The sequence below is a fragment of the Mus caroli genome, chromosome 1, assembly GCF_900094665.2.
Source record: "Mus caroli chromosome 1, CAROLI_EIJ_v1.1, whole genome shotgun sequence".
Taxonomy (NCBI): domain Eukaryota; kingdom Metazoa; phylum Chordata; class Mammalia; order Rodentia; family Muridae; genus Mus; species Mus caroli.
Window position 1 is genome coordinate 168,676,638 of NC_034570.1, and position 27,946 is coordinate 168,704,583.

Genomic DNA, 27,946 nt, shown 5'->3' on the forward strand with positions numbered 1-27,946 from the left:
ATAGCTGAGTAGTACTCCATTGTGTAAATGTACCATAATTTCTGTATCCATTCCTCTGTTGAGGGGCATCTGGGTTCTTTCCAGCTTCTGGCTACTATAAATAAGGCTGCTATGAACATAGTGGAGCATGTGTCCTTCTTACCGGTTGGGACATCTTCTGGATATATGCCCAGGAGAGGTATTGACACTTCTTTGACGAGATCTGAGAGTGGTTCTGCTCTATGAGTAAAGAGAAATGAATTTAGAGGACAGTTTGATGCTATGTCCACTTAGCAGAATAACTGTCCATGATTGTAGACACCATGAAGTCCTTACCCATCAGTGCCCATTGGTTCCCACTGTAACTGTCCACACTCAGCATCAGTGCTGGCTACCTGCTTCTTCCTTTGGAGCACCACAACCATGGGGGAACATATGGATAGTGAGACAGAAAAACAAAGATCCTGGGCAATCAGAGAAACCTCTGGTTTAAAGGGCCACATTAAACAACAACAACAACACCCCAGAATCATATCCCCTCATGTACAGTGAAGCTCCTGTTAAGGTACCCTGCCAAGCTTTTTATAAATTATGTACAAGTGCATCCCAAAGCATCCCTGCAGGGCCTCTGCATCAGAGAAATCCTTAGTTAAAAATCATTCCAGATAGACCAGTGATTCTAAACTCATTATGGAGGAGGAGAATATGGGGACTCTGCAGATAAGAATATGGGCTGATCCTGTCAAGAAGTGCAGCCAGATTTATATTTTCTGTAATACCAATGATGTAAACTAACCCTGTCTATCCTCCCAACTGTTCATGCACTCAACCATACACTCATGCATGTATCCATTCATCCATTCACATATGTGTGGTTTGCATCCTGTTGGGGAATACACCTTTAGAAATGAGAGCTGGCTTGTGACCTTAAAGAGCTTTCAGTCCTGTGAGGATGATACAAGTACCTGCAGCCAATTGTAAGAGGTGGTGTGTGTATCCTTCCTATGTCCTCTTTCTCTTTGTGACCATGAGAGGCATGGTGGGCAGACTTTCTCAGCCTTCATGACCAGTGTGGACAACTTATCTCCAGTGGACCATGGAAAGTGGTGCTGGCTCAAATTCAGTGGGGGCCAGCTGTGTCAGTTTCGTTAGCACAAGGTTTTGGTCTTGTGTGTGCATTGATTTTGCATAATTCTCTCTAAGTGCCCCCAAGACACAGATTATTTGAAGTTGTAGTGGTCAATTGGTTTTCTTTTCCCTGGACAGTCTTGTCTGCGTTGTCAGAGAAGAAGCCAGAGTCAGTGATCATCCCTGGTGACTCAAGGGTAGGGACACAGCACTCATCTCTTGATCTGGTTTTTGGAGTGAAATTAAGAATGTGAGCAGAAATCTTCCTGGCATCTAGTTCAAGCTGGAGATGGCTGCAGTTTACCAGTTAAAAAGCCAAAAGACAAAAACCAACAATCCCCCACACATAAAAACAAACAAACAAACAAACAAAAAACTCTCTTTTTTTTACAATCCCAGCCATAGGGGCAACCAAAACTCAAATTCAAGGTCAAGAAGCAAGACTGGCATACATCATTGCCACGGTCCATTTGATTGCTGGTAAACATAAACTAAGGACTGACATAGAGACAAAGGGATTGTGCGAGCTAATTTTATGTCAGCTTGACACAGGCTAGAGTCATCAGAGAAGAGGAACCCCTAATCAAGAAAATGTCCCCATAAGATTGGGCTGTAGGCAAGCCCGTAGGGCATTTTCTTAATTAGTGATTGATGTAGGAGGGTCCACCCCACTGTGGGTGAGGCCATCCCTGGGCTGGTGGCCCTGCATTCTATAAGAAAGCAGGCTGAGCAAGCCATAAGGAGCCAGCCAGTAAGCAGCACCCGTCCATTCCCTCTGCATCAGCACCTGACTGCAACGCTGCTTAAGTTCCTTTCCTGACTTAAGTTGTGTAAGCCAAACAGTCCCTTTCCTCCCAACTCATGTTGCTCATGGCGTTTCATCACAGCAATGGAAAGCCTCAGACAGGGATCCAAGGTGCCTATTTCAGCTCTCTGATTACAACTCATGTATTTAAAAGCTTCTGTGGGAGACTCTCCTAAAACACACTTAGGATATAGTGCTCATGCTGACATTTTCTTAGCACACTAGCAATGACCAATGTTTGCTGGGTGTTTCTCAGTGCCAGGACCTGTCCAGGGATTATACACATGCACTAACATCTGCCATCTTTACATCAGAACAAGAATGTTTTACCTTTTTCTTGACAGTCTGTTCCTAGATGCTTTATCAGAGCATCAGTATGATTTTCCTCACAGTAATATCAGGCCTGATGATTTATTCTTAGCCAGGCACTCAATGTCAGAAAATTATAGGGATAATTAACATGGTGCTAAAGTTGAAATACTACTTTAAAATTGATATGGTCACTTAAAAGAGGATAATTATGATTGGGGGATGGCTCAGTTGGTAAAGTGCCTGCCCTGAAAGCATAAGGAAATGAATTTGACCCCCAGAACCACACAAAAAGCCAGGCAGGGGTTGTGGCATTCTCTGTAGCCTGCTATGGTGGACAGAGGTAGAAACAGATGGACTCTTGAAGCTCCCTGGCTGGCCAGCCTAGCCAATCGATCCTGTTTCAAGAGACAAAAGTAGAAAGAAGTTTAGAAAAGATACCCAGTATTGACCTCAAGAATTCACAGGCATGTGCATGCACACCTGCATACACAGACATATGCACACCTGCACACAGAGACATATGCACACCTGCACACACAAACATATGCACACCTGCACACATAAACATATGCACACCTGCACACACAAACATATGCACACCTGCACACAGAGACATATGCACACCTGCATACATAGCTATATGCACTCCTGCACACACAAATAAAAACAAAATATAGTTATGCTCCAGATTCTGCAGAATACAAGGGAACTATTTACATTAAGAGTCTAATAACTAACTAATATCTATTTAACTTAGGAGTCTCCATAGAAAAATCATTATTCTGCATTTTGTACTTTGCACCTATGTCTACTAAGATTTAAAACTAGTTCAGTGTGCAATTTATTGTGTTCTGGGTCCATTTATAGAATTCACTATGGAATTTTAAATAAATCTTCCTTTTGTTTTGATTGATTTCTCTCTTTCTCACTATTTGTTTCCAGATGGTTTTCTTTCTGTACAGCTTCAGTTAATCGTTTGATAATCCTTTCCAAAAATACTTACTAAGTAACTATTTTATGTGACAAAGAAGTAATAAGAAATAACATGAAAAGTTAGTTGGGACCAATGAAATAAATGAGAGGACTCTACTGTTTTGCCTTATTTTTAAATTCTTCCTTTCTTGCCCCGCCCTCCCCATCATTGTCTGGCCCCCATTGCACATACTCAGGCTTGTGCTGGAACACGGGGGTGGGGGGTGGGGGATGGTGATGGGGGGTGGGGGATGGTGATGGGGAACAACATGAGCGGCTGCAACAGAGAAATTTAAGTGGGAAACATGCTTAGTGTTTAGTGATCAGTCTACTGCCTATCAATGAAATGGGTGCCCAGACTTCCTCCCTCTCGCCTCGGGCTACTTCATCACCTAACTGCCCTCCCCGCCGCCCATAGAGACCATCACATAAGCAAGTATGTGTGGCAAAAAGCAAAGCGCAGGTCTTTGCAGCAGCTTTGAAGCAAGCTTGCAGAAGGCATTTCCCTGGTAGTCTGTATGGTACGTGATGACTACAGAATCTTTTCCTTCACAGCCTGTTTGGTTCTATAGTAATCTCACCTGTACCACCCACTCCGCCGAGAGGGCTTGTGCCCTTTAGTAAAACCAGAGAGAGCTGCTTCCTTGTCGCTGCTCTGCAGCATTGAGCAACCTCTTTTTACAGTAGCTAGACTGAGCGAGGCAGTCTGGTAGCCTGCCCACTGCTATGAACAGAGTACTCAAGAGAACACTTTAAAGGATAAACGTTTCATTCGGACTCATGGTTTCAGAGGGTTGAGCCTACAGTCACATGGCTCTGTGCTTCTGCGGCTAGAATGAAGCAGAAGAACTTCGTGGCACTGTGAGTGTGTGTGTGTGTGTGTGTGTGTGTGTGTGTGTGTGTGTATACAGAAGAGGGGAATCAGAGACAAGATACCCTCAAAGACTAACCACCAGAAACCTACTTCCTCTACCTAGGTCACCACTCCTAGTGTTTTTAGAACCTACTAAGATAACACCACCAGCTGAAGGCCAAGCCCCTGACAAATTAATTTTTGGGAGCATATTTTATAACCCAACCATAACAAGGGTGATGTAAATTTCAATCTCTTAGACTTCAGCAGGGTTGCCGAAGTACCAGCAGTCCATAACCACAGCCAGGAATCTAGGGCAGTCCCACCTTGCAGCAGAGACCAGACAGAGAGTGACCCACTTCTTGCTCAGTTCCATACAGTTGCTGTGCAGAGCCCCCATTCAGATGGTTTTCATTCGGAATGCCTTAGTTAATGATTTCTTCAGATTTCACCTGTGGTAAATAATTTTGAAAATAAAAATATGGCAGGGAAGAAAATCACTTCTTCTATCAAGTGAAACTTATATTCAAATTTAATTAACCAAGAAACCCTCAAAGCAGATAGCATGTCACATAGCATTGGCAATTAATTAGTTTTGCTCTGGAAAAAAAAAACTGTAGGCATGAGCAAAGAGTTATAGATTAGGCTTTGTTTCCTCTGCCAACACTGCCCATTTCTAGTTCTCACACCTTGACAGCAGTTTGCAGCTTCAGGCAACACATTTTATCTGAAGTGTGTAACTCCGTGTCAGTTTTAAATTTCACATAAGCAAAATACAGAGGAATGAGCATAACACGCTATTACTTTTATAATGAAGACTTTAGAAGTGAGCAGCAAAACCAGTTTCCAAGACAGTCTTGTGCCACATAGAGAAGGAAGATAAATCTTAAGGAAAACTCAGAGGAAGGAATGGCTGCCCACTGGCTTTGAGATGGACAGCCTGTTTCTGGTAGACCATGGGACCTCTTCCTTTTAACTTTACATTAGCATATGGATAAGTGACTTAGCCCAATGTAATGAAGACATCATTAAATTCATTAGAGCCTGGAAATAAGATTACCTGGAATATGCTTATTCCTTGAAGGGATTTTAATTTTGGTTGGGCAGTCCTCATGCTGTGATAGACACACATCCATCTTTTATGCACAATTGCATCTCAGCAGAAAAATTGGGCACTGCATTCTCTAAGGAGCAGCTGTAACTCACCTATGGTTATCTTTTTCTGCCTGTAATTTATAGACACTCTAAACAAGAGTCTTATAGAGGCATGGTGTCTTAGTCAGTGTTCTGTTGCTGTGAAGAGACACCAGGACCATGGCAACTCTTATAAAAGAAAGCATTTAATTGGGGCTGGCTTACAGCTTCAGAAGTCAAGTCTGTTATCCTCATGGCTGGGGAGCATGGTAGCACACAGACAGACGTGTTAGCTGAGAGTTTTACATCTGGATCCTCAAGAAGCAGCGAGAGAGAGACACTGGGCCTAGCTTGAGCTTTTGAAACCTCAAGGCTCACTCCCCCATGACACACTTCCTCCAAGAAGGACACACCCATTTCAACAAGGCCACATCTCCTAATCCCTCTCAAGTAGTGCCACTCTCTAATGGCCTAGCATTTAAATAAATGAGCCTTTGGGGTCGGAGTACATTCCTATTCCAAACATGACCCATGCTTTCATTAATTGCATTCAATAGAACCAGCCAATTTTCTATTACTCATTCTTAGAGAGGACAGCCGCCATGTTTATTAACAAAAACCATTTCTATCTGGTGGGATATGTAACTTGCATTTCCAGTTAACTTAGGTCTGTTGTTTATGGTTCTCATTTGCTTCTTGAGCCCAGTTTGCACAGGCCTGACACAGGAATGGGTAAGAGGATATCCGGTTTCCTTGGTACTGAGCATGTTTGGGTCTGGGCAGATAGAATGGTCTTCAGACATGGGCTTCTGGGAAGAAAGGCTTGTATTAGTTTCAGTGCCTTTTGCCCTGATAAAATATTCTGAAGGTAGCTATTTAAGTATCAGTCCCAGACGTGACAACCATTACTTTTGGGACCAGGGATTGTATCAGGTTAACTGCTAACACTTCAGTTTTTTATAATTTGTAAATTTCAATACAAATACCTTCCCTGCTTGACTCATGGCGCTGGGTCAGGATGGATGTGGTGGCATAAGGATGATGCTTTAGAAAACCATAAAACCTCTCAGACTTTAAGAACTACTGAGAACTCCAGACTACTTAACCGTGAGACTTTTGTGTGTTGCTGCAACTGCCAAGATTGGATGGATTAAGAACGGTGTGGGGGCTGGAGAGGTGGCTCAGTGGTTAGGAACACTCACTGCTCTTCCTGAGAACTATAGGGCCTTTCCCAGTACCAATGTTGGATGGGTTGCCATCACCTGAAACTTCAACTTCATGGGTTTCAACTCCATCTTCTTCACCCTGTAGGTATCTCTACTCCCATGTGAGCACAAACATATGTGAGTGTGCCCCCTCCTGCTGCCACACACACACACACACACACACACACAGAGAGAGAGAGAGAGAGAGAGAGAGAGAGAGAGAGAGAGAGAGAGAGAGAATATTAAGAAGTCCAGTGTGTCTCTATGCTATCCCTTCAGCAAGATGCAAAGCTATCCATCAGGCAGATCTGGGGACCACAGAAGAACAACCCTCAGTGAATCTACAGTACAGGGAGGGAGAAGACACAGATCTCAAACCATGTTAATTCTTTTAAACACCCATTGCTTTATGATGTCGCTAGAAATAAGGACACAGAAGGCTGAAGAGACGGGTGGGGATGATTTGTAAGAGAAGGATAAATGCCCAGCCATTCTCACCTAAGGCTAACTAACGTCCAGTATTCGTGCACAAAACTCAATCCATTTTCAAGTTATGACACATTTCCTGTAATGTTTTAATGTGATATTGTTGAGGGTAATGGCCAGCCGTGCTTTGCCTCCTAGCAGTGAATGTTTATCTGAAGTCATGTCACGAATTATCTTCCTGCACTAATGACATGGATCATTTGCATAAAAATCAGAATGACTCCAAAGCCCATATGTTTTGTTTTTCAGTCTTTGGAGCCATAGAACTGTCCTTCCTGATGGTCAGTTAGGAAATAGGAAGGCAATGGGTGTGGGAAGGCACTCTTCCTGATTGTGGGAATTCCAAAACGCCGATGGTGTATTTCACAGCCCAGCCAGAATGCTTAGAAACAGGTGCTATTTCAAGATGAAGTGCGGCTGGTGTTTGTTACACGTGGATGGGTATCTTAACTCTCTCCAGAGGGTCTGCCTTGAACCACACTCTCTTGCCACCTCCCCTGCCTATTTATAACCTGTTTTATTATCTCCGCTCCCTGTGTCATTGACCCTGTGGATTTTCTGGGAACTCCTGTGATCTGTCATGTCATCGCTCATTACTAGAGAACCTTAATCCTCCGAGCATTGAAATATTTCCGTGATGGCACAGAAGCCCCAATGGCACCAGCCGTTTTCACACTAAATTGCAGCTTGGGTTGTCCTTCACGTGCTGATGGAGGCGATTTGACTGTCATGGTCCCACTCCTAGGTCAGGACCCTGTCAGGGCAGCAGGTGTGGCCGTGTGACGGCCTTGTCATTTTTCAGATGATCTCGACCATGTGTTGTCTCATTGGGTTGACTAGACCTTGAATGATCTCTAAATTTGTGTAAACACTTCCCCCACCTCTTCTGAGCTTCCCACCTGTGAACACCCCTCAGACAAATCCTCAAGGCGTGCTCAGCAACATGTTCTGGGCAGAGTCATACAAAAGTTAAAGGTCCTTAAAAAACAACTCTGTAAAACGAGACTGTGGGGGAGGTTATGGGAGAGAGATGGTGGGGTGGGGGGGAACTTCTCAGCAACACTGTGTTTGAAAGATGGCATAATGGTATATAGTATCTTATTTGGTAAACTGAAGACTAAAAATTAATTAATTAAATAGCAAAGGCAAGTTTGTAAATTAAAAAAAACACAACAATAAACTGTATTGCCTGATTTTTCTGACCAATCTTTAAGGAAAGTTCTACTCTCATGAAGCTAGTAATTCTTCAAAAATGATAAAGTCTATAGTGTAATGATCATTCGGCATCAATGTACATAGGCTCTGATGTAGTTATCTTGAGATACACTGAAGATTGCTATTTAATTACAACACACTTTTGAAAGTCCAGAATTTCCATCTAACTGTCTATCACATATTATTATGTATATATAATTAATTTGTATATGTTATGCATATATTTATGTATAATATATATTATGTATATCATTTATGTGTTATAGATGTGTATATATTATATATTATATGTATATATAAATGTATGTATAAATATGTAAATATGTACATGTACATAAAATATAATTTATGTATAATGTAATATGTTATAAATAATAAAATACAAAATTGTGTATAATAATTTAAATAGTATAAATGATAGAAAAAAATCCTTCCTAATTTTCCACTTTATTTGACAGCTGGGGCCTAAAATGACCTCCCTATTTAAACCAGTTAAATCTGCCCTGTGAATATTGATACATATCAGCTTTTAGCTCTGAGTATACCTGGCCAATGAGAATAGGAAGCTATAGCATGAAGGTCATATCAGTTCTAAGCTGATTTCTAAACTCACCTCGATGTGGTAGGAGAATAAAGAGGTGGCGAGGAAGGGTGGAGAGCCCGGAAAGTAGAACCATGCGCAGTGCAAACCATGCGCAGTGCAAACCATGCGCAGTGCGAACCATGCGTATGCGAACCATGCGTAGTGCGAACCATGCACTGCGCGCCTGCATCCTCTCTTGACTGGGATGGTGCTTAGCACGGTGCCACTTTCTCGATAGGGGCTCAGTAAATACTAATTTCATCCTGCTAGGGAGACAGTCTTTTTCCTTGACGTAAGCACTGGGAAGTACAGGAAGTTAATGTGTAGTTAAAGAGGTCTGCTGAGATTGAAATTTTTAAAAAAGAAACTCACCTGTTTTCCCTTATAGGGGGAGGGAGGTAAGGTCCCGTGGGGCATGGATCTCGCAAAACATGCCTCTAGCCAGAAATACTAACCTTTTCTTTTGTGACCACCTCTCCTTTTGTATCCCTGAACAATACCATCATACGTGAGCAATTTCTAAACTTTAACCTTCTCCCATCTGTGTGTCATTGAGGCACTACATAAAAAGAATTGGAGCATATAAGACATACCAGAGAGCTGCTCCTAATGATGTCAGGAGGAGAGTGCCATTGTGGAGTTACAGCAACCCTTAAGTGACAGCCTGCTCATTTCAAATTTCTGAAATTCTCCTAATATGAGCTACATACCCATTTTAAGAAAAAAAAAACAATTTAAAATGTATTCTCAAAATAATCAGCTCTAATTGAATATAATTTTCTGGAGTGGTTGCCAATGAGGCTTTCCTAAGTGTCTGGGAGATTGTAGGAGTCTTTCCGTCTCCATGCTGTGAGACAGGCTGCCTCTCTACTGCATGGCTCTCTTACTGATATTCCTTTAAAGTGATTTCTACCCACCACTCAGACCCTTTCAGGGACAAAATACTCCATGTTATATGAAGGCCATTTATCAAGAATGTGCTTTCTAATTTTCAGAAGACTCCCCTTCTAATTATAAAGCCAGTGTGCTTTATGTCTCAGCTAGTGTTTAGCTCTGGTAGATTTCGCTACCTACATCTAGCCCCTACTGAAAGGCAATGTGAGGTTCCTTCATCTAGAGTCAGTCTTAGCTCCAGCACTTGCTATATAGCTCACTGAAGTAACATCATTGGTCCATCAAACTCTTTATAACGCTTTTATTTAGTTTCCTAAAAGAGCCTATAAAAGCAGATAGTATTTTATTTTCTGAATCTTACTGTGGAAAAACCAAGTCTTGGAAACAAAGTGATGATGATGATTTAATAATAATAATAATAATAATACTGATGTTCCAGGCACTACGTGAGCATGTAGTCAGAATGAGGGAAATGTCCACTGTTACCTACTTAGTATCTGTATTAGTCACCTTTCTGTCTGTCATGGCAGGGTGTCATGGCGCTGGGAGCCTGAGCTGGTCACTCTGCATCTGCTGGCAGGAAGCAGAGGAATGTTGGTGATCAGCACCCCAGCCAGGACCCCACCAATGAGATGTCAGCATGGTTAAGATGGGCCTTCCCACCTCTACTACCTAAACTAGATAATCCCTCACAGGCATCCCAGAGAGCCACCTAGGCGACTATAGCTCTCTAATTCTGGTCAGGGTGAGTAATCTTAACCAGCGCAATGTCTGAAGAAGCTGGTTGTTCAAATTCAGGCTACATACTGAAGGCCCTCTAGAGCCGACTTCACGTCGTGTTAGGGGTAATGTCTTCTTCGTCGTCTCTTCCTCTGAGACTCAGAGTAGCCTTGAGCAAGGATACCTCTGCTGTCATTTATTTCTCTTTAGCATTTTTAGAGGTGGTTCTTCTGTTTCTACCATGCTCATGGCTCCTTTTGCAGGAAACTAAGTAAACTTGTTTCCTTTATAATTAATTAATTTTGGAGGTCCCTTCCTTCCCCTTTCTTCAGTTTTCTTATCTTAGGTAACCCCAATTTCTTTCAGTCATTTAGTCACCCAACAAACATTTTTGTGCTTCTTGAATTTTGCCCTAGTGGGGTTTTTAGTCTATAAGGTTAATAGATAATAAACAAAATAGCTAAGTAAGCCACTCGCTATATTACTCACTCGGTCAGAGTCTTGTCTCAGAGTGATCAGAGTAACAGGAATTGGGACTTTGGGGGGTTGTGGTGCTTTCCTGGGGTATCCACTTTTACTGGCCTCCAGAGAGGAGGAAATGACAAGTTAAAGAACTGTTCCACCCAAATCCATCTTAAGGAACCAGGGATTTTATTGGGGGTCACTCACAGGAGCATGGGGAGAGGTGTTCACAGGAGCATGGTGAGGGGTGCTCACAGGAGTGTGGGGAGGGGTGCTCACAGGAGTGTGGGGGAGGGGTGCTCATGGTGAGGTGTCAGTTGTATGGCTGTATGGCTGACTGGGGGAGCTGTATCACTGCATAGCCCACTCCAGCATCAGTGATGATTCCAGAGGCTGCATCCCTGGGATCCCCCATAGGATTTGCACACTGTGTCATAAACTCTCTCCTATCTGCTCTGTACTGCCTCAATAGCCCCAGGCTTGTGAGTTCCTTGAGCTTTGTGAGCCTCTGTCTTTCTGCAAGAGGACGGCTTCAGTCTTGAGGAAGTGAGCCATGCCACAGAGTGAGCAAGTCCCTTTCTTAGGCAGTCGTGCTCACCCCTAACTCAGTGGATCAGAGTGGCAGTGGTCATTTATTCGTTTTCATGGGGCCTGGGGGTCAGGAATTCAGACGTGATGCCACAGGTGAGGCCTGTGCATCTGTCCACCGCATGATAGCTGAGACTCCAGAGGAAAACACCAAGGGAATCATGAAAAGGACAATTTACTCCTGAGCCTGTCGTCTGGAGACCACGTGACTCTGCCCACATGATCTGGGCTTCCCCACAATCTTTACAAAACCCACATTGCACTTGATAACTCAGCCTTGAGAGTCACACAACAGCTCTTCCATCATATTCTGTGGGCTATGGAAATTCAACTTTGAATTTCCTCTTAGGGTCCAGGAGGAGGCACATAGATCTCACCTCTCAACCGTGAGTGTCAGTGATAGGTTGTAAGAACTTACTGACAGAGCCATCTTTACAAAATGCCATCTCCTATGGTGGGCAGGGTACATGTGTGGTTAGAGAAACATTTAAACCCAGATTTAAAGGAGGCAAAGGAATGAGGTACGTGCTGGTCTCCCTGAGGCAGGGCTAAGAACGTGAGGTGGAGCATACTGGACACTAGTATGGCTGACCTGATTTTAGTGTTCATTGCCTCATAATCAGAGGGAGCAGTGTGTAGTGGGTGAGATAGGAAATGTGAGTCTGAAGTGGTAAAAGGATCTTGGGTCTAGTTTATGTTAGAATGGGTAAAATCTGAGGCAGATTAGGTGTGTTATGTGAGATGAGGTCTGGGTGCCTGAATGGTGGGGCTGTTTTATTCTGAGACAGGGGAGTGAGTACAGGAGAAGCCTGCAGAAGGAGATAAGCCCTTTAGTCTTAAGGATGATGTGTTAGGGATGTTTACTGAATACTCAAGTGGGATTGCTGAAGAGGTATTGAGATAAATAAACAAGGGAGCGCCAGGGCTAAGCTGGGCAGGACACTCGAGGAGTCGCAGGCTGAGATGCGATCCCTGCAGCTAACAGCAGCAACTGCAGACAGAAGCAGGGGCTAAGCCCTGCGAAGACACTGGAAGAGAATGGGATGTCCCAGAAGCTTAGGGAGCAAGGAGGAAGGATGTGTTCTTAGGTCTGACAGGTCCAGGTTGGGGCTGAGACCATGACAGCCATCATACAATTATTGGTAACCTATCTGAGCAGTTTCAGAGGGTTGAAGACAGATGCCTAACTGAATGTAGCTTCCAGAGAATGGAAGGGGAGGGCTTGGGTGGGAGGTTGACAGGTGGCACTTGCTGGGAGTTTGGATCAAATGAGTGGGGACAGCAACAGTGTTGCAGCTAGCTGGGGAAGTGTCACGTGTACTTGTCTTTTCTAAGAGAAAGAGCCAAGTACCTGTGTGCTGTATGGATGGATCTCAATGAAAAAGCTAAAAAAGCTAAGGAGAATAATTCCTGACATCAGTCTCGGGCTTCCACACACATGGGACACACACACATGTGCAAAACATACATATAACACACATGCACACCACACAGAGAGAGAGAGAGAGAGAGAGAGAGAGAGAGTCAGGATTATATAGTAAGACTGTCACCTCCTCCTGCTCCCATCAAAAAAACCATTTATACCTTTATATTTACATAGAAATATGTGATATAATACATCAAGAATTAATTTAAAAAGTGAGTCTAAAAAGCGAGGCTGCGTGAAAGGCCTTTGTCTCACACCACCGTTTGCATCTTCATGACTTTTCTATGGCAAGATTATCATGCCCTAAGTGCTACAGGGCACTTGGATGGTGGAAGATGCGGTGTGAACAGCCAGCATTTTTAATGATGCTGCAGCCACAGCCTCCCTCATGTCTCCATCTGTGCCTTCCATGCCATTTGGTTACCTTGACCCCCTCCTTCCTTGCCCACAGACAGCATTTTGTACTTGAAGGTGGTACTGTACAAGAGCCCGTTATCCACCTGAGGAGAGGGTTAGTCTCATGCCCTGCACCTCGCTGGAGTGGATACTCTGGCCTGCTGTCCATTCCTCACACCAGGGTACTTTATATTTCTCCAGTGCACTGGGGGGCATTGTATTCTGCTTTCATAGCCAAGCCACTCCCCGGTCAGTCACCACCAGGCTCTTCATCAGACGGGCTTGGTTTTTACAAGGTGTAAAAAATTTTAAATGAGCTCATCTGGTTCTTCACAGTTGGGCTTATGCCAGAGAAATGGCAGTATGGGGAGGGGGCGATTAGCAGAGTAGGTGCTGCGGGTCCCCAAAGCTGACTGGCTTCATTCATGCTCAGGCTGAGTGTTGCGGAGAACAAACAAGTCTTTGTAACTTGCGATCTTGGAGCCATGTGGTTTTATAGCTCCTTTCTTCTGGCCCAGTGATTACATAGCTTATTAATTAAGTTCCTTGTGGTATAGCAAAGGGCTGCAGGGTACTGAGAGTGAAGGCAAGAGTAATTAAAGGGCCCTTTAAGAGAAAGGGGGAAAGTGGCCAGCCCAGTGCATCTGATTATACCACCTTCTCCTCCTTACTGTCCCTGTGCAGAGCTGCCCAGAAGTTAAATCTGTCATCTAAGAAGAAGAAACACCGGCCTTCGACTCCGTCTGTTGCAGAGGCTCCCCTCTTTGCAACCAGCTTCAGTGGGATCCTGCAGACCTCTCCTCCCCCGGCCCCACCCTGTCTCCTGAGGGCTGTCAACAAGGTGAAGGACACTCCTGGCATGGGCAAGGTAGGTGCCAGCTGCTGCCTCTGCCGTTCGTTCAGTGGGTGTGGCACTGGGAAGGTTGGGAAAGAAGAGAACAACCTTGGGCTCTCATTTTTGAAGATGAAGAGGTACCAGAGACAAAAAGTGACACAAGGAAGTTGGTTTGGAAGTCCCAGCATGCCCACTTTCTGGGATTTTGTTCATCCAGGGTCAACCTCTGACTGAAAACAACCACAGAAAAGCCTAGAAATAAACCACAAAGGTGCTCAGAATGACTCTATGCAATACGCTGCTATAGTTAGAGTCTATTCATGTTCTTCTCTGTGCCTGGTGTTTTAATGGGACTTTACATGGGGAGGTGCCACAGATCTGTAAGGTCTATCCATTTCTGCTGTCTGTAGACTGTCTTGGCAACTCGAAAGTACATTAAGTTGGGGATCTGACTTGATTTGGGTGGGGAGGGAAATAGCTTTACATTGTTGAGCAGGACCATAGACACTTCAAACTTAGAGATGCAAAAGCCAGAAGCAGAGGCCGGAGGCCCAGGGAAAAGACCACATGGAAGCAAGATGAAGATATTCTTTCCTGTGGTGCTTCTAAGTCCTTCTCCCCTTCAAATAAGTGGTGACTTCCGCATCTGCACCAGATCACTGGTGTGAATTCTGTAGAGTGGTTCAGTAGCTTTCCAGCCAAGAAATGCAGTTTGAAGTTGTCACAAGGACTTAGAAAGACGTAAGGGAAGTCTGTAACAGGATATTACTGGGACACATTTATGATAACTTTATTTCTAAATGTCAACTCTTAACTCTTTCTCTCCCAAGATAAAGGTCTGCGTGAAGTAATTCACAGCCTAATCTTCAGTGGGGGAAACAAGTTGGGGCTTAGAAAAACATGTAGCTGGAGAGATACAGTGATTCTATTCATTACTTTCCTCAGAGTACAGATATACACAGAACGCGAGACCTGACGTTGGCCTTGGGTCTTGTTTCAGAACCCAGCTGGTCATGCTGAAGAAAGCAGAACCAGGTGTATTTTTGTCCTTTTGACATCGAAACTTGGTTGTACCCCAGTTTATAGTCTCCAGATGACCATGTTCCCTTCAGAAAGACCACACATCCTGTGCCTGATCTCCTTCATTCTCTTCTTACTGCTTCTCCCCTCTCCATTCTGCACCCCTAGTACCACCGTCTAAGAGGGAAGCCCTTACGTCATAATGCTTTCCACCCTAAGTAAACAGATTTTAAAATGAGGTCAGATAGAGCAGTGGTGAGTGTCGTGGACAGCCTCCAGACTTAGAATTTTCCGTGGTGTTTCTCAGCAGATGAGTGTCAGCTAAGAAAACTTTCAAGGCCAGTGGTAAAGAAAGACCTTAGGCAACCATCTGTCAGGGCTACTCCATCTTCACACCGTGTAGAAGGCATTGGAGGAAGCAGAGTAGCCCAGGATATCCCTCCCAGAAAGGGAGTCTGAGGGGCAAAACCACTGAGGAAGGGCCATGATGTCTACACTGGAGCCATGGTAGCTATGAGCTGAACTTTGAAGGCTGTGGGTCTAAGTGACTGCAGGCGTCCTTCTTTAGCTGGGGTAAATGCACAGTATAGGTGATCACAGACAGGGCTAAGTGTGCAAGGACATTTATTTTGTTAATGTGTTGGGACTCGAATGTCAAAGGCATGCCACAGGGCAAGGTGAAAGCTGCCATGTCTCTCTCGCTCTTGCTTCTCATCATCATCCTACCCTAAACATTGACATGGTGTCTCTTAGAAAAGGTGCCGGGTGCTTGGCCATCACAGGGGACTCACACATTCCACTGTGGCCCCATTTACAAGAAATGCTGCCTTCACCTCTCACCCTGGTCTGACACCGTCTGTGTGGATGCTTCTTGAGGTGGGCCTAGGCCTAAGCCTTCTGTGTTAGGCCTCCTCTTCCCTTTATCCACATCCCTGAAGGACTCCAGGAAGGCCAGGGAGCAGAACAGCAGAGAGAGTTCTTGTAGCCAGCAGTGACTGAGCACTTGCTGAGAAACAATCTGGACCTGCAAGAGCACAGGGACCATCTATCTGGATTTCACTGCATGTAGCATGTATGTGTGAAGAGCCTTTCTAATATATATCCATTCCCGGGACTACAGCTAGCAGATCATACATTTAACATTTGATATTAAAGGTATTATCCATCTCTCTCATTTGCAATTCAGAAATGCAACCAAACACCCGAGTTTGCTATAGAAATGTCATGGGCATCTGCTAGTGAGTCACAGGACAGATGCTGTGACTTCTATCCAATAGGTGGCCACATGAGCCCTTCCTTTGCTTGTGATGACCCTTGAAGATCAGTGATGGGGAGGAAGTGACACTTGAAGGGACTATGTCCTCAGAGAGGTGGTGGTAGGAGTCTACTTGCTATGTTAAAACCACAATGAGGCCATCTTCCCACATACCTACCCCTCCATAGGCTTTGTCCTTCTCCCTAGATGCTGCACTACATTTGGGAACTGCAGCTTCTCTACCCCTGTGGGAAAAACTCCACTCATCCATCTATTAAAATGATTCACATTTTACCATCTCAAATAAATATAGTTGAGCTTAATATATAGCCAAAATAATTGATGCTATTTATATATGTTTGATGAACTTGATTGAGTTGCTTAAAACCACTTCGTGTTCCAAGCCTGACCTGTGCCTCTGGAATGCCATCTTAGGATCTTCAGCTCTCAGAACAGCTCCTGGCACATAGCAAGTGTTTCCTGAGCACCTACTGTGTGTCAGGTGCTGCAGTGATGGGCAGAGGTTGAGTGCCTGTCCTCGTGGCACTTAAACCTAGTGTCTTCTTCCAGGCAATCAAAGAAATGGCACTGATTCAGACTGTACCGGCTGGTTTTGTGTGTCAACTTGACACAAGCTGGAGTTATCACAGAGAAAGGAGCCTCCTTTGAGGAAATGACTCCATGAGATTGAGCAGTAAAGCGTTTTCTCAGTTAGTGATCAAGGGAGTCGGGGGAGGGCCCATTGTGGATGGTGCCATCATGGGCTGATAGTCCTGGGTTCTATAAGAAAGCAAGCTGAGCAAGCCAGGGGAAGCAAGCCAGTAAGTAACATCCCCCCAAGGTCTCTGCATCAGCTCCTGCTTCCTGATCTGCTTGAGTCCCAGTCCTGACTTCCTTGGTGATGAACAGCAATGTGGAAGTGTAAGCTGAATAAACCCTTTCCTCCCCAACTTGCTTCTTTGTCTTGTTTGTGCCGGAATAGAAACCCTGACTAAGACATAGACCAATATGAGGGACCTTGACTTAAGGGAAAGTCATAATTCCTGACGTACCATAGCTGTAAGATGTACAAAGAACTAACTACTCTTAACTGGCTTTGTAAAGACCTTCTTACTAGACAGATTCAAGTGATTAGTGGATCAAAGCAGCTCAGCCCCCATTTATAGCTCATTGATTTGGCTTATATGTAAATGATACTTGTAATCTGTTTGAAAATGGTTCCTTCTCTCCTAAGTCAGTAAGCGCTCTCTGTGAAATCTGTTTGCACAATTAATTAACAGCCGTGTTCAAGGGTCATTTCTTAGCGTGTCACGATGTAATGACAGACCTCTTCATCTGGGGTCGCGAGTTCCTAGAGAAATGTATGTTATCTGTGTAACACTTGTGTTTTCTGGTTCTGTGGCTACATTTAAAGCAAGGACAGGGATGGCAGCTGTCACACTCGATTGGTGACAGTCCCCTTGGAGTTTAGTTGCATTTCCCTTCCCTGGTGAATAACAGAAGGGAGGTGTCGGAGGCATGAAGGGAAGGTGAGGCATCTTTTCTCTCACAGCCCCCAGGAATGTCTCAAAACAGTGGTAGTCTGTGGTTGGTGCCTCCTATGCCTCAATGTGTTCTGCAAGAATTGGAAACTTCCTGTGGTGGGTTCCAGAAGCAAGGGAAAAAATCACACAGGGTTTTGAAAGAATCATAAAGAAACCAGATGTAGCAAGTGTGAGGGAGTTCATTGGTTCATTCAGAGTACAGGCCTACCACTGCTCATGGCCAGTCGGCTGTGACCTTGCAGGACCTCCCTGAGAATCTTCCTCTCTGAGCAGCCATCCCAACCTGGGCAGCTTGGTGGAGGTGTGGAATTGTGGACTTCCTAGGGCAACAAAGGCCAGAGCCATTAATCTATTCTCCACTGTCCAAACTCAGTGATGGCTTACTTTAACCTCTGATAATCCCTGGGCACACAGACACAGATACACACATACAAACACACATAACCACACATACAGACACACACACAGACACAGACACACACACACACACACACACAGAGGCAAACACAGGCAGCTCATGTCACTAGGTTCTGTGTTGTCTCTTTTTAGTTTCAACTCTGAAGTTTTCTTTGTGTTGTGTTCTGTTGTGTGTAAACTAATAACACAGAAAAGAAAAACTGTCATGAGTGTGTTTGTTAGGACTCTGGTCTTTTGTGCATTTACTGACATCTTCAGGGAAGAAGTCCTTCAATTACTAGATCCTTGTAACACTATCGAAGACACAATTCCTGCCTGGTTGGTGTCCTTTTTACAATGAGAGGATAGCAATAAGATTTAAATTAAGGTAAGACTTTCCCAAAGGTGCTAACGTAGCTATTGCTCATTTATTTAACAAGGAGAAATGGCAAGGGCAGCTTCAGGAGCTGATTTCAGGTCCATATCAAGGAGAAAAATCTCCTGCCTTCCAGCCCAAGAAGGTCCAGGTCACTTAAACACATGCAAATTATCCTGTTCTCATTACCATGTTTGCCCTTCCCCCATCGTAAAGCTTTTATCAGGGAGAAGAGCAAAGATTGGAGCCTGTCTTTAAAATTCATTTCTAGTATATATGAAATAAAACATTCGGATGGGATGGAAAATTCTGGATCCCAGCAGTCAGTCACTGTCACTACTCCATCTTCAGTACAAATGACAGGAAATGTGAACCATGACATCGCTCCTATTTTTGGTGTACAGTTGAGGAAAAAGAAGTGGGCCTGGCTGCATAAATAATACACATTTATCACTATGGCTCATCTGATAGCTCTATAAATTAAATTGTTAGCTCTTCCGGGAAATAAACCTGTGTGACCTTCCACTCCCTAGTTGCAATTATGCCTTTCCATGCTAAGTTGATTTTGGTTGCTTCAGATGAACTCACGGAGTTGTGATTGGTTGGGTGGTGTCTTAGGTTTTACTGCTGTGAACAGACACCATGACCAAGGCAACTTTTATAAGAACATTTAATTGGGGCTGGCTTACAGGTTCAGAGGTTCAGTCCATTATCATCAAGGCAGGAACATGGCAGCATCCAGGGAGGCATGGTACAGGGGGAACTGAGAGTCCTACATCTTCATCCGAAGTCAAACAGAAGGAGACTGGCTTCTAAGCAGCTTGGACACTCCCAGAGAGACACACCTACTCCAACAAGGCCACACCTTCTAATAGTGCTACTCCCTGGGCCAAGCATATACAAACCATCACAGGTGCTTTGGGGTTTGTTTTGTTTTGTTTTGTTTTGTTTCTTATTCTCGCTGGCTGAATGAGTTTGACGCTTTCTTTCTCCAGCCTGTCACCAGAGGAAGGAAATGTGGAGAGATCATTCTGGCTCTTTAACCTTTGTGAAATTTTTTTTTTTTTCTCACATGGATTTGGACTTCCACCCAGCTCTAGGATGTGCCAACCTCTGGGCTGCACAGACTTGATGTCACTGAACCCTGGTAGGAGCCTAGCTCCCAGGCACTGTCTTGCAGGGAACACAGTAGACCTAAGTCATAGAAACTCTTGTCTACTCTGACATCCTAGCATTCATCATTCTTGCAAATGGAAGGAGACCTCTTAGGAAAATGAGCTCCGTTAAAGGCCACTATCGAGAAGAGGCATAAAAAGTCTCTTGTGAATTAAGTGTGGGGTGATTTGTATTCCTCCTGAATAATGTGCTTCCTTTAATGTGGTGGGTTGTGTGGGTGTCATTTTCTGTTGTCTTCTTACTCAGGTGGGCTTGAAGGGGTAGGTGGTACAGTTCTATGAGTTCTAGTCTGACAGACATACTACATATGAAAACCTTAATTTCCAATCTCAGATGTTTGCAGAATGTTGCAGACTGGGTGAGAAAACCTCAAGGCTATTGAGGAGGAATAGCCTGGTGTGCTGTCTCCTGTTCTAGCTCTCCTGATGCTTGAAGGGAAAGTGTTCAGCCAGTGTCTTCATGGAGATGGAGCATTTTCAGATTCACTTAAATTTTCATACAGCTCTTCAGGTGAGGAACTGGGTGGTCTGAAAAGTCTCAAGGATAGAAAGATCTCCAGGCATAAAGTCTTTCCAGGAAATGCTCATGGACAAGCCTGAAATCAGACCCTGAGTTTCCAGGGAAGTTTTTTTTTTTTTTTAGCTTCCCCTACTAGGTTATAAGCTTCTTGGGAAGAAGAAAAAAAAAACTGCTTTGAACGGTTTTACATAATTCCTTTTTTGCTTCAAAGTCGGGTGGACGTTGAACACTGCATCATTCATCCTGAGAGGGAGGGGAGGGGATGATGCAGAGAGGCCAAGAACGTGGAAATGAGGAGACTCCCATGTGCCTGGTCCCAGCCACTTCTTCTCTATGCATAAATTGTCCTAGAGGACAATGCCCATGCTATGTCAGAAAGGTGACAGTGCCCAAGGCTGGCCCCCATCAGACAACACATACTGTTCACAATCTGAATCTTCATAAAAGCCACTCCATGGAGCCTGTACCTTTGATGTGTAAGGAAGCTAAGGCATGGGGAGGGGAGCAATTTGAGTAGCCATCCATCCATGGGGAGAAGATGCAGGTTGAAGCTTTGGAATGAAAACTAAATCAGAGTTGGAATTCACACTAAGGCAGCCTTCATCTGCTTCCCAAATCTGTTATTTTTCACCTCAAATCTACTGGCTCTGTATTTTTAGGTGAATGAAAATGATGTGTGTGCACGTGCGTATGCACATACACACACACACACACACACACATACACCATGCATGTATGTAAAGAGCATTTTTCTAAATGGACTTTTGAAAGGCTAGCAACTTTTCGTGTGATTGGGGATGGTCCTGGAGCTTCTTGGGATCCCTGTAATTCCCAATTAGCACTGCAACTTGTAGAATAAAACCAAGAAGTTACATGAGGAATTCTCTCTGGAATAAATGTCACTGTTTCAATTAACCAAAGAGCACTATAAGATGCATTATAAGGCCAGGCCAGGACTTTTTATCAGTCTTAGTTCAAAACCTACCTTTTATCAATCTGAGCACAAATGAGACAATGGTCAATGTCAAAAGAATGGCAGCTCTGTTTTATATTTCTAATGTCTTAAATCCTATGTCTCTTTCTCTCACTAGTGGCTGAAAATTAATTATATTTTGCTATAATTGTCACATTTAAATGGAATTGTGCTACCAAGGTTTTATAAAGGAAATAGGAAGTATAATGCTGCTTGTGTTGGCAAGTCTGTCTTGGCGCCTAACCTGCTAGTGGACGCTGTGCTTGCCTGTTGCTGATTTGCATCAAATAGAAAACATTTCAAACCTTCCTGATGCTTCAGTAAACTAAAATGTATCATTATGGATGTGAAATCATTTGGCATGCATTTTTTTAAAAAGCAAGATATGCATTCTTCAGATTGTTAAATAGTTGCTGAAATCAAAAACCCATCTCTACCCAGAGCCACTTTAACCCATTGTGTCCTTCTCTGTGGCTTTGAGCCATAGCTCTGTTCTCCAATCTGTGATGATGACTTCTAAACAGAAGCAGTGATTGTATTTGGACTTCCAGATAAAGCTTCCAAAAGCAGTGATATTTGGGAGCATTTTGGAAGTGTTAAGCACAGATTTCCCTCAAAGCCACTCCCCCGTTCCCTTGGTTACCTGTGTCCCATGCCACAACCAACAATTATGATAGCAGTGTTGCCATGTGGAGCTCAGGGGAATATTCTTTACTAACAATGACTAAGCTGGACTGGAAACACTGGGCCAACGGTAGCCAATCAGAGGGGTGGTTTTGCTTCATGCTTTCTTTCGTTGCTGAAACCATTGGTAAAATTAATGTCCATTTCTTAACTGAGAGCTGGTTGTAGCTTCAGTTCTCTTGGTCTAGAGCGTGAGTTTGAGAGCTCCTGTGTCCCTCATATGGCAGGCTCTTAGGCCACCCTGGCTCATCACCAGGGCCTCACAATGAAAGTTCACCACCCCCACCCCAGAGCAGTGCCACCTGAGCTGCGTTTGGATCCTTACTATACATTGCAAATCCACAGGTACAAGGTTACAGCATAGCAGCTACAGCTAACTGTGGGTGAGAGGGCAGACGACTGAGACCAAGCTGTGAGTTCAGCTCAGCAGACAGAGTAGTTGGTACTGATAGCACAGTGGGTACCAATGGAGGAAGTGCCACCAGGAACTCGCACTGGAGAAGGATAGTTTGGCCCCATGGAGATTTCTGAGTTGAGAATACTGGATCAGTGGCATAGCAACTTAGGATAACCTGACAAAACACAACTAGGAGGAGAAAGGATTTATATGGACCACAGGTCCTCTCGGCCGCAGAGGGCAAGAAGACCAGGCTGGCTTAGCAGCTGGGAAGCGGAGAGAGAAAGGGGGAGGGGCAGACAGGAAGTAGAGTTAGATTACAAACCCTCAAAGCCTGCGCCTGGTGACATACTTCCTCTAGCAAGGCTCCATCTCCTAAAGGCTCTATAGATTTCCCAAATAACCAAGCAGGGACCAAGTATCCAAATATACAAGCCTACTGAGGAGGCTTCTGAGTCAAACTGAAACAAAGTCTGTGGAAACACTTCTGGGAGATCGGCATCTCGAAGGCTGCCATATCTGTCCTTGGTCTACCCTCGGCTCACGTTTCTCCCATCATGAATCACAGGGCCTTCTGAATCTCAACCCATCTGCTTCCCCAGACATGACCCATTTTCTGCGTCATCTAGTGTATCCCTGACTGGCCCCCTCTTTTCTGTTTTGTTCATGAGCTATCACCATGTTTGTTTATGCTTCACGGGTATGGTTAATTTCTAGTGAGTTTTTAGGCTATATTAGCATAAGGAACAGCAACTCTCACCTCAATGGAACAAAAGAGATGGCTTATTCTGGAGCCAAATAAAAGTGACCCTGGTCAGGAAATATAATTTCTGGTTCCCTAGATCCCAGGTTCTAATATGGTATCAAGTCCATGGGGTTTTAGTGACAGGATAAAGAAAGTCATGAATCAAGACCCCTTTCCAATCAATGCATTGGTGATGAGTAGGCAGGGTAGACGGGTCACAGAGAAGCAGGGGGACCTCAGGTGGAGGCCCCAGGCATTATCTGATGGCATCCTTAGCTTTTCAACCAGTGGGAACTAGGATTCTGCTTATACATTCCATAGGATTTACCCCTAATGGTCACAGAGATGTTAGATCCCATACAGAGGAGGGCTGTAGATGGCTTTGAAGTGGACGGGAAGATGCCCCAAGATAACTTGGCTCTGGACTTACAACACCCCAACATCTCTTCCCCACTGAAGTTCTCATCTGTCAATCAGCCTTTGTGGTCACAGCTTTGCAGGGGTCCATGCTCACAGCTCCTTACAGGTTTGGATCTTGTTTGACTGATGTTTCTTCCCTGAGCCTGAGAGTAATTATGTGTCCACAAGTTGCATGTCTGCCATGTGCTTGGCAGTACCATGTTCTGGGTATAGTTTGTCCCCTGAAGTGACATGCTACAAACTTCACCATGTTGAGAGCTGGTGGACTGGTTAAGAGGTGAGACTTAATGAAAGATTGTGAGGTCACTGGGCTGTCACTTCAGGGACAGATTGATGGAGTTTGATCCCTTAAAGCAAATTATTATTTATCGTTAATATTTAATTTTTAAATTATTATTTTTATGTTTAAAAAGGGAGCATGGCCCTCAGATCTACCTGGTTTCCTATTTGGTTGTATAATCTCTCCATATAGGTTCCCAGGATACATCTGCCACATTGTGATTGTAGCCAGGAGTCCTCAGACTCAAAGCAATGTTGGTGCCACCATTTTGAACCTCCAAGCCTCGAATGAAATAAAAATCATTTTCTTTGTAACGTGCACAGCCTCAGAAATATTTTGTTTTGTTTTTGGTTTTTTTTTCCGAGACAGGGTTTCTCTGTATAGCCCTGGCTGTCCTGGAAGTCACTTTGTAGACCAGGCTGGCCTTGAACTCAGAAATCTGCCTGCCTCTGCCTCCTGAGTGCTGGGATTAAAGGCGTGTGCCCCACGCCTGGCTCAGAAATATTTTTGCAGTAAGAGAAAACAAACCAAAATAGGCATATAGAACTGCCAAAATTAAAATATATTAAATATAGAGATTACATAGCAGTTATATGTGACAATTCCTTCTGCTTTTACCTTTATAAACCCATCCTCCATCCATCCTCCACCATTGATTGATTGATTGATTCATTCATTCATTCATTCACTTGCTTGGTTTTGTATTCCATATTTTCTAAGTGTCAAGTTACTTTTGGGAACACTCAAATAAATTAAAATTTTTTCCTCCCTTCTTATGGATCCCAGAAACTGCTATTCTAAAGAGTTAAAAAATCATGTGTTAGGTAGACAACTCAAACTAAAAATACCTATTATTGTTATCACCACTCTGCTTTATCGTGGCAGATGAGACCAGAATTTATGCAGGGTAATTGGCTTCCTGGCTCATCGTCTGCCCTGTTCCTTTTTACTGAGGACAGCATAGTATCCCTGCAGCTGCCCATCACACTGTGGTGACAGCCGGCCATGCAGGCATCAGCGAAGGCTTGACTTCCCTCTGTCTTAAACGCTTTAATATGCTGCCTGCACAGCATCCTGCAGTTAGTTTGTGTGGCGAAGTCCCAGCAATGTGTAAACATTTTTGTTCATCCAAGATTGTTCAAGAACACACAAACATCACTTGCTTAAGACAGTGTCCTCTGAAATAGCAAGAAGTGATACTTTGCTGAGGGGCTGCTGTGAGGGGCTTTGCTCGATGTCAGATCATAGCCCTCTCCTATTCTTGGTCATGACTGTTCATCTCTGAGGCACCTCCTACACAGACCATTCTTCTTTGACTATCGATGGGTAAACTTCATGCATTTTGAAATTCCAGTGTTGTCTTGCCTTTCTTGGGTTTGGCTTCTTAACAGGGGATGACCCCATGGGATAGGCAGGACCTTAAAGCTGTCTTGAATAGTGCATATCTTGGGAGGTGGCCGAGATGAGACTGGAGGAGGGGTTGCACCAGTTACAACTCTTCTTAGTTTTAAGCAACAGAAAACCTGACTGGTCTTAGGAAACACCGGAGGGCCTCTGTTTCCTATCTCCTGGCCAGGAACAACCAAATCCTGCCAGTGATTCTTTATACACTGTAACATCGATCTTTACCCCTGACCACATTTCCCCAACAACTGCTGAACTTTGGAGAGAGCCTCCCCCACAGCCCACCAGCAGGCTGCTGTCCTTTCTGATACAAACCTTAGAAGTGAAGTCCTAAGAGGGGGCTCAGCTCAGAGTGGATGGAAGGACGGAGGGATGGCATGAGTGTCAGGCAGACGGGCCATCCTGGAGAAAGCTGGGCAGTTGTGTACGAGTCAGTCCTGGTAGGCAGAACATCAGGAATGAAAGTCCAAAACAGAGGTGTCAGGTAGTTGTTCCTGAGCTCAGGTGAACCCCTGTGCCAAAGTGAAGGCGATCATTTACCCAGCCATAGTTAACTAAGTATCTACTATATGCATTTTTGCATATGGAAGGGGTGTGCCCCTGGGCGTGTGTGTGTGTGTGTGTATGTGTGTGTGTGTGTGTAGGTCAGAGTTCAACCTTGTGCTTTCTCAGGAACTATTCACTCTGATTTTTGAGTCAAGGGCTCTCACTGGCCTGGAGCTCACCCATTCCATTAGGCTCGCTAGCCAGTGAGCCCCAGGGTTCCTCTGGTCTCTGCTTCTCTAGCACTAAAGTGTTAAGCTTGTGCCTTCATGGTTAGCTTTTTACATGCTCTGAGGATGGAACTCAGTCCCTGAGCTCAGGGCAGGCATGTCACCTACTAAACCCCCTCCCTGGCCCCTACTGAGTACATTTGAAATCCTGTAGCAATCGCTGAGCCTGAGCTGTTGCTAATAGATAAACCCAAATGATGGTGTGGAGATTTGCTTGGGGAGTAAGTTGTGGAAAATCCCAGATACTCCTCAGCATGTTCATGGCAGCTCTATGAACCATCTCTCAAGAGGTTGGGATACAGCCCTGAGGCAGCTCCAGCCGCATTACAGCGCCCAGATTCCAATTCGTTGATGTTGATGAGGCTCCAAGGAATAGCTTCCATTGCTACCAGGAGGACACCATTTTCACCTGGGCCTGTTTGTTTCCATCTCGGTCCACTTTGGCTCCCGCTGTCTTGAGTTTTGTTCTGTTCTGTTTGTTTGTTATTTTGGAATTTTGTTGTTTGTTTGTTTGTTTGTTTGAGACAGAGTCTCACTATATAGCCCAGGCTAGCTCCAAACTCGTGGCAGTTCTCCTGCCTCGGCCTCCCAAGTCCTGAGATGACAGGTGTGAGCTGTCATGCCCGGCTCTTCCTCGCCTCTTAATGCATCGCAGTTCCTCTCCAAGCTTCAGCTCAGGTGTTGCCTCCTTCCCCAATCTAAAGAAGTTCCCCACAAGTCCCTGTGGTCTCTTGTGTTCCCATTGCACCCTGAGCTAAAACTTCTACAGCATTTCTTTTACTCCCCTGAATTTGTCTTCCTTCCCTTTGGGGCTCTCTGAAGGCTGGGCTTGTAACTGGCTGTGATGTGCCCCCCCACCCCATCTCTCCCAACACACGGAAGGTGCCGAGCAAACGTTTATTCATTCAGACTCGGGAGCTACCACGTGACCACCATCCTGCCTTTCTTCTCTGAATGTCCCCTTGCAGTCACTCCTTTGCCCCTGTTTACTTGACGAGCCGCATGATGCTTTGTGGAGCCATAGGGGAGACTCTCTGTACCAAATGTCACTCCTATGCCACTCAGCCCAGCCTTGAAAAGGACTGGTAAGGGATGAAGGTAAGTGTGTGCTAGCTTTCTGGCAATTTCACACTTGAGAGCAGAGGCTCTCAAATCCTCTCCAGGAGGCAGAGTTCCCATGCCAATGGATAAGAAACCACACTTCCCTAGAGCGGCACTCATGGGAGATCTCCGTTTGCTCCCTCTATGTGCTTGCTCATTGGGCTGAGCATAAATGGGAGGGGATTCTGTCCTTCCTACCCAATTCTAGCTTGGCTCTAACAAGTTACAAGTTTTTGATTTGCTCTTAGGTTTGTCATTTCCCTTCAACTGGTATTTTTTCAGCATTTTAGTTCAGACTGGAGTTTTAATGCCCTTCAGATGCTACCTACAGGCAGGCAGGCCCCTTTGTGCCTTTTACTCTCTATAATCCTCCTCTGTCTTGCCAGTGTTTGTTGGATTGCAAAAGGCTGCTTGTGTCCCAGGGACTAGCTCCTCTGCACTACCTGAGTGCTGTGCACATGACACACAGCTCCACATCATCCATGAAAGGGGCCTAACTATTCAACACTTCTTTAACATACTCATTGGAAACTGTAACTATGCACTCAACTCAGTGCATTGAGCACCTGCAGTTTACAAGGGAATGTCTCCTTGGATGGAGACCCTTTTGCCCTTGGACACATACAACCCCTGCCTCTAAAGACTGTTAGGAGAGGAGAGAGATTTTTTGAGCCATACATATATATTGCCCCAACCACCTCTCCTGAGAATAAAACTCCAGCTGTGATATAACTCCATTTTAATTCTGGCACTCTGTTTGGGAGTTCTCAGGGACCCTGCAAGTTTCTGAAGTGTAAGTACAATCCTGTCAGGCCATCAGCTGCCATCCTGAGGCGATCTGATGTGAAGCTGTCAGGTTGTTACGCCTGCTCTCAGCAGCATCCTCTTTT

At 44.5% G+C, this 27,946-nt stretch overlaps 1 protein-coding gene across 7 annotated transcripts in view; it reads left to right on the forward strand.

Moving 5' to 3' along the window:
* The window catches only part of Kif26b (kinesin family member 26B), a 396,540-nt gene that overhangs the window by 274,719 nt on the left and 93,875 nt on the right, over positions 1-27,946 (forward strand). For all 7 annotated transcript variants that reach the window (XM_021161225.2, XM_029479369.1, XM_029479373.1 and 4 more), the window contains one exon: positions 13,843-14,026. In XM_021161225.2, coding sequence (XP_021016884.1) covers positions 13,843-14,026 — 184 coding nt within the window. The remainder of the gene's footprint in view (positions 1-13,842; positions 14,027-27,946) is intronic.